The sequence below is a fragment of the Lontra canadensis genome, unplaced genomic scaffold, assembly GCF_010015895.1.
Source record: "Lontra canadensis isolate GAN:19392208 unplaced genomic scaffold, GSC_riverotter_1.0 scaffold28, whole genome shotgun sequence".
Taxonomy (NCBI): domain Eukaryota; kingdom Metazoa; phylum Chordata; class Mammalia; order Carnivora; family Mustelidae; genus Lontra; species Lontra canadensis.
In genome coordinates, this window is record NW_022631022.1 from 18,321,047 (window position 1) to 18,333,316 (window position 12,270).

At 56.5% G+C, this 12,270-nt stretch overlaps 1 protein-coding gene across 4 annotated transcripts; it reads right to left on the reverse strand.

The window, feature by feature from the left end:
- Nucleotides 1-441: 441 nt before the first annotated feature.
- STOML1 (stomatin like 1) lies at nucleotides 442-10,325 on the reverse strand. Of its 4 annotated transcripts, none has more exons than XM_032865023.1 (7): nucleotides 10,113-10,325; nucleotides 8,324-8,430; nucleotides 7,071-7,220; nucleotides 6,558-6,761; nucleotides 2,459-2,654; nucleotides 1,863-2,072; nucleotides 442-1,357 (listed from the first exon to the last, which is right to left on the reverse strand). In XM_032865023.1, the coding sequence occupies exons 1-7, from the start codon at nucleotides 10,243-10,245 to the stop codon at nucleotides 1,164-1,166; spliced, it is 1,194 nt and encodes a 397-aa protein (XP_032720914.1). In that variant the 5' UTR covers nucleotides 10,246-10,325; the 3' UTR covers nucleotides 442-1,163. The 4 variants fall into 4 exon arrangements, with proteins under 4 accessions (XP_032720914.1, XP_032720913.1, XP_032720915.1 ...); XM_032865022.1 differs by having other exon boundaries at nucleotides 1,863-2,075; XM_032865024.1 differs by lacking the exon at nucleotides 10,113-10,325 and adding an exon at nucleotides 8,518-8,667 and having other exon boundaries at nucleotides 1,863-2,075.
- Nucleotides 10,326-12,270: the final 1,945 nt, after the last annotated feature.

Sequence of the window (12,270 nt, forward strand, 5' to 3'; positions counted from 1 at the left end):
CTGGGCCAGGCTCGCAGGGCTAAAGACCTGGCCTGACCTCTAGGCCCACTTCCTTCTGTTTCCTTCCCTTCTGCTGGTGGAGAAACAGGGACCCCGGGGGGTGGGGGTGGAGAGGCCAGGGAGCTGACAGCAGCTCTGACTCCTCTCCTGAATGTGATCAGACTCACCCCCCCACCCTGCCCCTCGGGAGGGTGTTTGCAGGACCAGCCCTGACACACCCATATCCCCTCTTTCCTAGCCAACATCTACCCCAAAGAGGAACAGAAGAGCCCATACCTGCCCCAGGGTCTCTGAAACCCTTGGCAGGAGGGGAACTGTGGGTGATTCACGCGCATATATTAAGGGTGTGTCAGCCTCCCAGCCCTGGTCCTTGCCCGGGTGGCAGTAGGGGCATGGCCTCAGGGACTCCCCAACCCACCCCGTGCCCCCACCTCTCTTCAATACATTGTAAACAGCACATTTATTGGTGGTTTGCCAACCTCTGGTAAAAAGCACAGAACAGCAGGGCTCTCCTACATGCTGCCCTGGGCTCCAGCCCGTCAGGCATGCAAGACGGAGCTGGGGGACGAGTCAAGACATCTTCAGGAGCAGGGCCAGACGTGGAGAAGGCCCCACGCTTTTCCATCCCCACTGCCCACTGGCCTGGGCCTAGAGAACAACCGGGAAGGCAGGCCCAGCTCAATCCCCAAATCCCTGCCCTGAAGTGACTCTTCTTGGTGGCTGCCCTCCTTCTCCACCGCTCAACCTCACTGATCCCCACCCTGGAGCTGGGAACTGAGCCACATGCTTGGCTCCCTCACACCAGCCCGAATCCATGCAGCCAGGCTATGTCTGCGGGCCCCGCCCCTCCAGTCAGGTTGCCAGCAGAGCGGGCCAGCTTGGCTCTTGTTATCACACTGTGTACCCGGCTCGGGGCTGGGCATTCAGCCGGGGACCAGGATGGGCAAAGGCTTGTCCAGAGAAGCACTCTAGGTAAGGAGGACAAGGTGGCCTGACACAGTCTCTCCCAGCTCTGGTGTCGGCCCAGCCTCCATCCCTTGGCTCCTGGCTGAGGAGGGCCTCAACAATCCAAGGTGTGGCACCAGTGCCGCCTTCTCCTCTAAGATGCCTCCCTGGCTTGACGCCAGACTCTGAGCTGGGCTACGGACAGTCAGCCAAAGCCGCTACTTCAGGGCCCTGAGGACAGCCTCCAGCTTCATGGCCATGGCCAGGTCACCCTTCACCTTTAGCCGCCCACTCATGTAGGCCCCCAGGGGCCGCAGCTCCCTGCACAGAAGGGCCCGCAGGTCCGCCTCGGTCATCTCCACCACCACATCAGGGATGCCGTCAGGCACTCCATGTCCTACCCTCCCGTGCCCTGTGGAGGGAAAGAAAAATTGAGCACTGGTGGGGGGATGGCTGTGCAGCAGGGGGAAGGTCTGGTTAGCATGGCCCACTGGGAGGAGTAGAAAGTAATAGTCAGGTGTTCAGGTTCTAATTCCCTGAGTTCAAGTCTTATTGGCTGTAGAAGCACTCAGGGCCTCAGTTTCCAAATTGGTGAAACGGGGGGGACGATCATCCCCGAATAGAGGCTCGAGGTGAGTTGTAGGGAGCTCACGCATTGCACGTGCTCAGCACGCAGTCGGCCTGTACTGTGTATGGGGCGCGGGCTGCAACCGTCAAAGTCGTCCTTCTCACAGAGACAGGCAGGGAGACAAACGCCCAGATTGTGCTGTCTGAGCCCCCGACTGCTATGGGGTCCCTCTAAACTGTGCCAGGAACAGAAGGTCTTTAAGTTTAAATTTAAAAAAGGACCATGGGGAGGGGGCAGCTACAAGCAACCTGGCTGGGAAGGCAAGCGAGGGCAGGTAAGGCAGTGGCACCTGTAGTGAGGTCGAGGAAGTAGATGTTCTGGGCACCACTGGGCAGGACGACATTGAACTGGTAGCAGGCACCAACTTGGCTGACCAGGGCCTCCGACAGGAAGGGCTGCAGAGCAGTCAGCAGTCCCTCCGCCACGGGCTGCTTTGGGCCTGGCCCAGCACCAACAGGAGGGGCAGGCTGCTCGACTTCACTCACCATCTCCAAGCTGTCTGCTGGGGGTGGCCAACAGGGTTGGGGAAGGAAGCAGAGAGAAAAAGTCAGTGTGCTCCCAAGGTCCTCTGCACTTCTCATGGCAGCTCCCTCTCATAGGCCCTTCAAGCCCCAGTTTGACTTCCTCCTCGGCTAAGAAGCAGCCCCTCAGCTTTCACTCCTGGGTGCTGTCCCCTCCTCCCACAGAGGCTCCCGAAGGCCTCCACCCACTCAGCTCTCTTCACTGCCTTAGCTCCCATCGGCTCAAGCAGTAGGGACAGCCTGAGCAGCTGGGCAGGTGAGCAATGCACAAACGTGCTCAGCTAAGGGAACGGGCCCTGAGCCTGTGCAGGACACTGAGCTGAGCGCCCCAGAAGCACCTCCCCTTCTTTCTGGAGCTCCTCACCTGGCCCTGGGGCTGACAAGCCTCCTGCCACAGAGGACAGGCCTCCTCCCAGGAAGTGGAGGGCCAGCTGCTGGAGAGTGCTATCCAAATTGGGCCCCACTGGGCTGTCCTGGGGTGGCTGGAGCACGGCCTCCACTGCCAGTTCTACCCGATCCACCTCCAGCCCCCAGGCCCTGGTCACATCGTTGATTTCCAGCTGGAAAAGAGTGTAGGTGGAGAAATGGAATTAAGCCGACAAGCCATTCTGGGAGCACCTTCTTTAGGCTGGAGGCACCATGCCTCCTGTTCCGGGCCAGGCTCCCTCCTGAGGAACACAGGCAGAGGGCAAGTACATACAACCCAGGAGCTGGCAACTGGTGTGAGTAACTAGGACCAGGCCTGACCCCCTGGAGGCCCAGGGAATGGGCAGTGATGCTGGGTGGAGCGGGGTCACCCCAGCCAAGGAGTACAGCAAGAAGGAAGACTGTGATGTGACCTAAAAGAAATACGTGTTTCCCTTTGATCATTCAACTGATTAAAATATACTTCTACGTATTTGTCTTTGTTCCTGACTCAGCTCCTATGATCCTTGGAATTGCCTATGAGAAGAGTGATAAAGGGGTCTTCTACGAAGGTAAGAAGGGTGACTTTTGGACCCACTCAAGGGCGGGGGCTGGCTTCCAGGAGGACCAACTATGTGATTGGAGAGTTGGAACCTTCAGTCCCACCCTGAGCGATGACCAATGACTTGGTCCTCAGTACGCAAAGAAGCCTCCAGAGAATTCCCAGAAGGACTGGGTTCCAGAGCTTCCAGGATGGTGAACGCCAGAGAGTGGGATGCCTGGGGAGGGCAGGAATGTTCCATACCCCTTCCCCAGACCTCGCCCTGTGTCTCTCTTCGTTTGGTTGTTGATCCATAGCTTTTATCACATTCTTTAATAAACTGGTAAACGTGCTTCCCGGAGTTCTGAGAGCTGCTCTAGCAAAAGGACCCAGGGAGGCGGCTGGAACCCCCAACTGGAGCCAGTCAGTGAGAAGCACAGGTAAGAGCCTGGGGCTTGTGACTGGCATCTTTAGTAAGGGATGGGGGGCAGTCTTGTGGGACTGAGCCTTTAACCCACGGGATTTGAAGCTATCTCTTGGTAGACAGTGTTCAAAGTGAGTTGAATTCTAGGGATACCCTACCGGTGTCTGAAAATTGCTTGGTGCTATGTGTGTGGAAACCCCCTTCCCCACACTGGAGTTGGGTCCGGGAACCCCACAAGAAGGACTCTTTCAGGCAATGGGAACAACATGTATAAAAGCCTGGACAGAAGAACCTGGAACGTCTGGGGAAGTGTGAGTAACCACCGTTCCATTTAGCTAGACCCTCAAGTGTGGCTTGGGAGACTGGAACAAGCGGAGGGCTCTGAGGTGGGAGGCCCTGCTTGCTTGGCTTTATTCTGATACACAAGGAGCCTCGAGAGGAGTTCGGCAGGGGGTGACCGCAGACCTGCTCGTTGGAAGCTCCTCTTGGCTGCTCTGTGGACACCGGATTGAAGGGGGCTGAGGGTGGGGACGTGGAGACCACGTGGGCCACTGTTTCAAAGTGCAGGCAGAAATGAGGCGGCTCTGGTGTTAGACGGAGAGGTGGCCATGAAGCTGAGACACGCAGAGGACAGAGCACAACTCTGTCAACTAGATGCAGCTACAGCAAGACACCGGGGAAACAAGCAGGAGGCGTGGTGGCCACCTGCCTGTGAGTGCCGGAGGGCGGAGAGGGGCCGGCTCTCTGGTGTGGGCTCCTGTGCGAGCGTGGTGCTCACCTAGAGCGAGCACACAGGCAGACACATGCTCAGCGATGGCTAGGGGAGGGAAGAGGACTTTTTTTTTTTTTTTTTTTAACATATTCAGCTTGAAATGTCTATGCAACAGCAACTGTCCACCAGGCGGTTGGATAAACGGGGTCCAGGGCACAGGAGGGGAGCTGGAGCAGAGGGTTGTACATAATCAGTGTCCAGAAGCAGCACGACGCCCGGCTGGATGAGCCCTCCCAGGAGGTCCTAGGCAAGAAGAAGAGGCCATTGGCAGAACCTTGGAAACTGAAGGGCAGGAGAGCAAGTAGTAAGCAGGAGTGAGCTGGAAGGAGGAAAAGCAGAAGTGGAATAATGGAAGCCAAGAGAGCAGAGGATCCGAGAGAGAGAGAGAGAGAAAGGAGGGTGCACAGAGTCAGAGGCTCCCCCCACGTGAAGCAAGCATGGGACCGAGAAGTGCTGGGAGCTAGCAGGAAGGAGGTCACGCTGCTGTCTTAGGAGTCTAGAGGAAGCCTAGACTGAGGATGGGGCGAGCAGGGGGAAGAGGGGAGGGAGGTAGGGGAGAGCTGTCAGGTGCTGGGGTGCCGACAGAGTCTGTACCCACACCCACGCAGAAAGGAGCGGAGGGAGGACTAACAGAAGCAGAAGCTGAGCCCTGAGCCCAGAGCTCTGCCCACGCAGGGAGGAGCCTCGGAGGAAGAAGCACCTCTTGGCTTGCGGTGAGCAGAGGGACAGCACAGACCCGGAGGTTGAAGGGCTGATGCCGGAGGAGCGAAAGGGTTCCTGTCCTGGGGGTCTGCCCCCTAAGGAGGAAGAGGCCAGGTTGCAGCAGGGGAATGTAGTGTGTGGCGGCAGTGAATGGAAGCAAGCAACCGGCCTGGGGGAGGAGTGAGCAGCTCACCAGGGACCAGCAAGGGAGACTGGAGAGTGTGAGTCCCTCCAGGGAGGAGGCAGAAAGGGGACTGAGAAGGAGAAATGTATGCCTGACCCAGCGCTTCTGGGAGGCAAGCTAGTGCTCCTGAGACTTCGTTGTAACCACAGGCACTGACCCCACTCTACCAGGCGCCAGCCCAGTCTGGGAACCAGGCCCTAAATGACTAACATCCTGGTGCGGGACTGACTTCCCCCAAACTGCCTCTCTCGGCTTTGTTGCACAATACGCCTGGTGTTCTGGTTTCGTTCCCCACCCGCCCCTGACAGCAATAAGGCCGAGATCAGCTTTCTCCTCTGAAAAATACGCTAAAATGGAATGTGGTTTCATAAATAAAAGCTGTTATCAATTTGTTATCAACTGTAGAAGACGGAGCACTGGATTGAGGGTGGGGGGTGGGATAGCCAGTGATCTGGCTCTGGGCCGGCTCTGCCCTTGACTATGGTTCTTGGGGGGCAACCAATAACTCTGAGCCCTTAGTTTCCTCCCACCAAAATAAAACCACAACATCAGCCCTCTGGTAGCAGAATGTGGAGCAGATACACGTGGGCAGCGAAAGGACTCATAGACCCTAAGACACTCTGCACGTGACAGCCGCCGTCCCCAGCACAGCAGCATCTCCTTGGGAGCTTCCCTCATGGGGCTGGTTCACTTCCAGAAGGGACTGGGATCTCCAGGACTGGCATTACTGCCCCCCCACTCCGGTCCTCAAACCCCAGATCCCCAGGGGAAAACACAGCCAAGGGGACTAAGGGGAAACCTCACTCAGGGTCCACCAGGATACAGGAGAAAGCCCAAGGTGAGCCTGGGGAGCAGGGGATATGCCACCATGTGTGACACATGCCACATTTCCACCCCATCCTGTCACAGAAGGGATGAGAGGGAAATTCTGGTGTAGATAATGACTCACACGTGGAGAGACAAGAAAAAGGTCCAAACGCCCGTGCGTCTCTTTGCTCTGTTCTGAGCAAGGAACACAAAGCCCCCAAGCGCACATGCTGCCCTGTGGAGCCTGGAATTCCCCAGGTGACTGTGCTGGGAGGGCCCCACTCCTTTCACCCCCACTGCCCACCTCCGAGGCCCAGTGTTGTCATGGCAACGCCTGCAGAGTGGTGAAGGGTAGAACCCCAGCAGTTAGGGAAGGCCCCAGAATCTGGATTAGGCCATGCCCCTCTCAGGGCCCCGGTGCCTCTCCAAGACAAGCTTGCCCAAGACCACTATGCTCTGCACCCGTCTTCTGTTCCTCGGTCCCACCCAGACCGCTGGCTCTTCCAAGGTTGGAATATATGGTAAACTGAGGCCCAGAGCAATTTGGTGCTTTGCTCAAAGTGCCCTGGCAGGTAAAGCCAGGCCCAGGAGCTCACCACTGACCTCTACCGTGTGAACAGCCGCCTACCAGGAGCTGGGCGCTGATCTGGAGCTTCTCCGTCTGGATCTCCCGCAGGGGCCTCTTGAGCAGGGCCTTGGTCATAGCGTTCTGGGCCGTCATGCGCGTGGCCATGTTCAGGTCCTTCACAGTCATCACAGACAGTACCGGATCCCAGATGCGGAACTGGACATCAGCCCCCACAGACAGCACAGCCCCATCCTTAGAGGCCAGCTGTTGGGGGAGGTCGTGAAAGAGGAGATACTCAAGGGGCTGGTGCTGCAGGGAGCTCTGGCCCACCAAGACCACCCAGCTTGACCTGCCCTCCTGGTACCTAGCTCCTCAAAGGGAAAATCACGTCCCCAAGTGCACGTCAGTAGGTACATTGAGCAAGGATGTCCTCCCAACCTCCATCCTCAGCTTTTCTGGTTTCTTTCGCCACCCTGACCCTGACGGCTACTCATACACCATGGAACTGGCTCCCACAGTCATGCTGCACAAGCCCCCACTCCCACTGTCTGAGGGAGCCGTGAAGATCCTCACCTTGCAGGGAGGGACATTGAAAGCACGTGTCCTCAAATCCACCCGCTGGAAGGAGTCAATGAAGGGCAAGAGCAGAACCATGCCGGGCCCCTGAGGGGTGCGGATCCGGCCCAGTCGAAACACGATCACCCGCTCATAGGTGGGCACAATCTGTTCACGAGGGTGAGAGAGAGGGGTGAAAGTCCTGGGCCTAGGCTCACAACGGCGTCTGCCCAGGTGCCCCCCTCCCCTCTTCTCTCCTTTGCCTTGGTCGATGTCAGATATCCTTAGATCTTTTTGGAAGAGAAAACCAAGACTCTGAGCGGTTAAATGATTTGCTCAAAAATCACAGGGCCCCCGAGTGAAACAGGCAAGATTTGAAGTTCTGAATGACTCCAACCCCAAACAAAGGGCTTTGTCAACTTTAGAAGTAAATAGGTCCAAATTGAGAAATGAAGGTCCAGAGAGGCAAAGTGACTTGCCCAGGGTCATACGGTGTTTGTTTCAGTGGCAGATTTAGGACTAGGATTTAGCACCTTCTAAAGACTTCCTTCCAGACCACACCAAACCCGAAGGCTTTCTAGAAAAGTTGACTGTTTCCTAGGGCCACAGAAAGGGCACAGCCTGCCTGGGCTTCCACCTTCACTGCAGCTCTCAGATATGATCTTTAAGTACAGCTCCAGCTTTCCCCTCTGCACAAGCCCTTGTTAAAAACCAGGCCTGAGGGACGCCTGGGTGGCTCAGTTGGTTGGACGACTGCCTTCGGCTCAGGTCATGATCCTGGAGTCCCGGGATCGAGTCCCGCATCGGGCTCCCGGCTCCGCGGTGAGTCTGCTTCTCTCTCTGACCTTCTCCTCACTCATGCTCTCTCTCACTGTCTCTCTCTCAAATAAATAAATAAAAATCTTTAAAAAAAAAAAAAAAAAAACAGGCCTGAATTCCTATTACTCATTACCTACTGGGCCAAGTGGAGTAGTTTTCAGTTCAAATTTCAGCCTAACCCACAGAAAGGAAGATGTGGCAAAGACTGTGTGCACCTTAAAGCCAGCGTCCAGACCCCAGAACTTGGGCATTTGGGAAGGCTTGTTTGCCACTCACTGGCTCCCAGTATGACTTTGGGCAAGCCTGAGCCTATTTCCTCATCTGAAAGATACAAATGAAGAATCCCGGACCAGCCCATTTCACTGGGATGTGATAATGTAATATTCAGGGGAAGGGGACAGAGGATGGAGAGTGGGGCCCAATCCCCCGGAGTCTGACCCAGCCAGCCTTACCTTCAAGGCGAACCAGCCGGAAATGGGGAAAGTGATCATCAGCAGCAAGAACCCCAGGAAACTGATGAGGCCATGACAGAGGTAGGAGGGCCAGCTCTGGGGCGCGTCTGGGGACAAGAGAGCAGAGGCAGTCAGGGAACACCAACCAGTGCTGGCAGGACAGCAGCAGGCTGAGTGAAGTTGGTCAAGTGCACCTTTTGCCCACCTCCCCCTTCAGCAGTTAGTCCCTTCTCGGAGCTCTCAGTTGCCTCCTTGCCTCATTTCTGTCTCTAGCCAGATGCTAGTGAAGAACGTTCCCTCCTCCCACACATCAAAACTAATCTGCCTCGAGTTCCACCTCCACAAGGCCTTGTCTCTGCTAGGCAACAGCCTTTTGATTTGAGAAGCCAATCCATGTGATGCTCTCCTCACCAGGGATCTGGATCAATTCTCTTGTCTGATAGATAGTGCCTCCCATACCTGGCACAGAGCCAGGAGCACCCAGGCATCTGTAAACACTGTGCTGGACTGAACTGAACGCTGGTGGTAGAACTCATTCCTCTTCCACCATCAGCCACCTCTTCCACCACCATCCATTCATCCTCTTGAAGATAAGGCCTTAGGCTATCCTAATGCTTAGGATAAAGCATTAATGGCTCAACGGGAACCACAGGTGAGAGTGAAGATGTTCTTCTCTAGCTCACAACTCACGCCCCCTTTTAATGCCCTAAGGACTATCAAATACTTGAAGTGGCTTCGGGTAGGAGGTGGGAACTAGGGAGATGAGGCTTATCTGAGATCAGAGGGCCTGGCCCCTTGTAGAACCAGGAGCCCATGATGAAAATGGAGCTGAGAGCCCCAGAATCTAGCACGGTTATCCTCTGGTATCTTTCTCCTCCCAAGGCCTGGGCAGGAAGCAGACAAGAGCTTTTGCTCAGTCCTTCCAGGAACGCTATGCCCTCTGGGCTCTCCAAACCCCAGGATGCTTTCCTGTCTAGCTCTGACCCCTGTGGCCCCTGCAGGAAAGGAAGCCTTGGAGAGGGTCAGCTGTCATTACAGGAAGGTCAGGAGAGACCAAATCCTCCAGGGTTTGCCTGTCAGACTGAGTCATGTGGAATCTGGCCCTGGGGCCAAGGGAATCCCTCAAGGCTCTGGAGCAAGAGCTGACCTGTTGTGTCAGCCAAGGGCCTGCCCATATCCACCAGGAAATAGGCAGATGCTTAAACTCCAGGCATCTAGAAGTACCCCCTGGAATCAAGATTTTGCCATTTCTCTGCCGCCAAGCACCCTTAGAGCTCTGGTGACCTCCCATGCCTAGACTCCGGGGTCTTTCTGGTCAAAATGGGAATTTGAGGGGTCTCCTGCATGGCCCAGTCGGTGAATATGCCGACTGTAGGTTTCTGCTCAGGTCATGATCTGTTCCTGAGATCTGGTCCCCTCTGCTTGAGATTCTCTCCCTCTCCCTGTCCCTTCGCCCGCCCGCCCGCCCGCCCTCTCTCTCTCAAATAAATAAATACATCTTCAAAATGAGAATTTGAAATCCCTTCCCAGGCTTAAAGGGCTGATAAGAGCCGAGAGGATAAATGAAGGGATGAGGCCTGTTAGAAGATGAGAGAGCTCCGGGCCAGCAGCCCAGTAGCCCTAGGGAGGGCGGGTGAGCGCTAGCATCCCAATGCCTGGTCCAGCCCCTTCTCCACGCCGTAGCCACTCTCGGTGCCTCCTCTTAGGGCGCGAGGGCGCCAGACCGGCTGACTCCTGAGGGTACCAGCCGGTCCCCGCCCCGGGTCCGCTGTGCTGGGCGGCCACTCACCGGCCCCCGGCCCCACGCCGCCCCGCTCCGGGGACAAGCAGCCCTTCTGCGAGCCCAGGAAGCCGAAGCTCGACTGCTGGAAACGATCAAAGTCCCCCAGGGGCAGCGCCCGGTACCCGGACCTGCCGAGCATGGCTCTTGACAGGGGCACGCCCCGCGCCCCCGCGCGGTGCCAGTCCAGAGAAGCCGGCCGCTATCCCTCCCGCCCCTGCCGGCCGCTGCTTCCGGTCTCACTGGCCACGGGCTCAGGAGGCGGTGGCTAGCCGGGGCGGCTCCCGCTGTCCCACAGCGCCCCCTGCGCCAGGAGGACCGAGCCCGCCGGAGTCGTGCTCCCGCCTGGCCTTGGAAAAGGAGCTGGAAGGCAAGGTGAGCTTTGCGAGTGGGATTTCAGAGCCGAATTTCCTCCAGAATCGAGGAAATGCTACCAGCCTTCTCAGCATTCCCGCTCCAAAGTCACATACTGGGGTGGGAGTGTGTGGGATGTCTTATCTAGAATCAGGGTTTCTCCTGGGCACAGCCCGCAAATTATTCCTCCTTGCGTCCCCACAGCCCAGCAAGCCTGGCACAGAATGGATCTCAACACTTATTTGTTGAATGAGCTCGTAGCCAGCCTCACTGTGGTCGAGGTGGGGCGGGAGGGCCTGAACTTTGGCACAAAAAGAGAAATTTCATGTGCAGACCTCAGGGAGCACAGCAGAGTGAGGAAGGAGGGGACAGCACAGAGCATCCCAGAGCAGGCCCTCCAGAGTATCACAGAAGTCCAGAAACAGCACACCCCTTGGTCCAGAGGTAACCTGACCTAGAGGTAACTTGCCTCTCCATGGCTTGAGAAAATCTAAATGCAAATGGCAAATTTACTCTGAGAAGCAATGATTTTCCACATGGAGTTTTAAATGTTGCTCTCTTTGAAAGTGATTAATAAGAAATCAATAAAGCTTTCCTTGTCTCAGTCACATGCCAGCCCTGCCTCCTCAGACCCAGCAGGGACCCAACAGGGACCCTTCCAGGTCCCTTCTGCAGCTGCTGCTCACCATCTTCGGCTTTCCCTAGTTCAATGGCCCGATTCTAAAGCCCTGAGGCTGGAGGGTAGGGTAAGGCCCCTGAGGCCTCACAGGGTCCTGAGAAGTTGGCTCTCCCTCCCATTCCCTTTCCCCACACAGGCCAGAAGATCAGCTTTACAGGAGCAGGGTTCCATCACCATTCCTAGTCGGCTGCAAGCTGGAACTGAGCACAGAATTGTACCAGAAGTTAGCACAGTGGTTGGGATGGTTTGATTTTTGAAGCCAGAGCCTTTGGCCCAGTGAAGCTGCCTAGAGGTGATTTCTCCCCTCACCAGCTGGGAGCTGGCATGCTTCTCCTTTGGTCAAGAGCTAATCTGCTCTCTCCTCACTGTCTTCATATCTGCTCACCAGCTCTCCCCCTTCCCTTCCTGCTCCTCTGCCTCAGACTCACCAACCTCTCTAGCTGTCACCCAAGGCACCGTCCTATTCCCCTCAGCCCCACTCAATGTCCTCCCAGCGTCTCTGACTCAGATCCCTCCTCTGCATCTCACAACCATTGTCCTAGACCAGGCCACGGTCCTAGGTTGTCAGAATTACCGTCCCAACATGCATGTTGGGTCATGTTTCTGGGTTCTAAACTCACTGTCACCCACAGACCTGGTCCAATTTCTTAGCCCTGTCCCCGCTCATGGGTCCTCTCTTAAATCTGAAAATAACGAAAACTAGTTTTTAAACAGACTCTCCTGTTTCAAACCTCCAGGCCTTTGCACGTGCTGTTCCAAGCTCTCCCCGCCCCACCCCAAGTTCCTTCAAGTCCCAGCTGAGGATCTCCTTTCCAGCTAGTCCCTCTATTGTGTGAAAACCTCTGTTTGGGTAACTGTTGCTCTTCCATTAGACCAGGAGTTCCTCCAAAGTAGAGCCACCTGCGGCTCATCTCCGTTACGGGGCCCAAAGCCTAGTGCGGCCGCCGCCTCCTTTCTGCTCTGCTCTGCCACGGTCCCTTTACCCCCGGGTCAGCTGAGCCTCTCATCTGCTCCCAATCCTCCCTCCGGCTCTGGGCGTGTCCTCCAAACCCACCGCCGGCCTCTCCGCCCCTAGAACCGCCCCTCGCTCTGTCTCACTTCCTCTCGGGAGGCGGGCCCTAACCGGGCACCGCC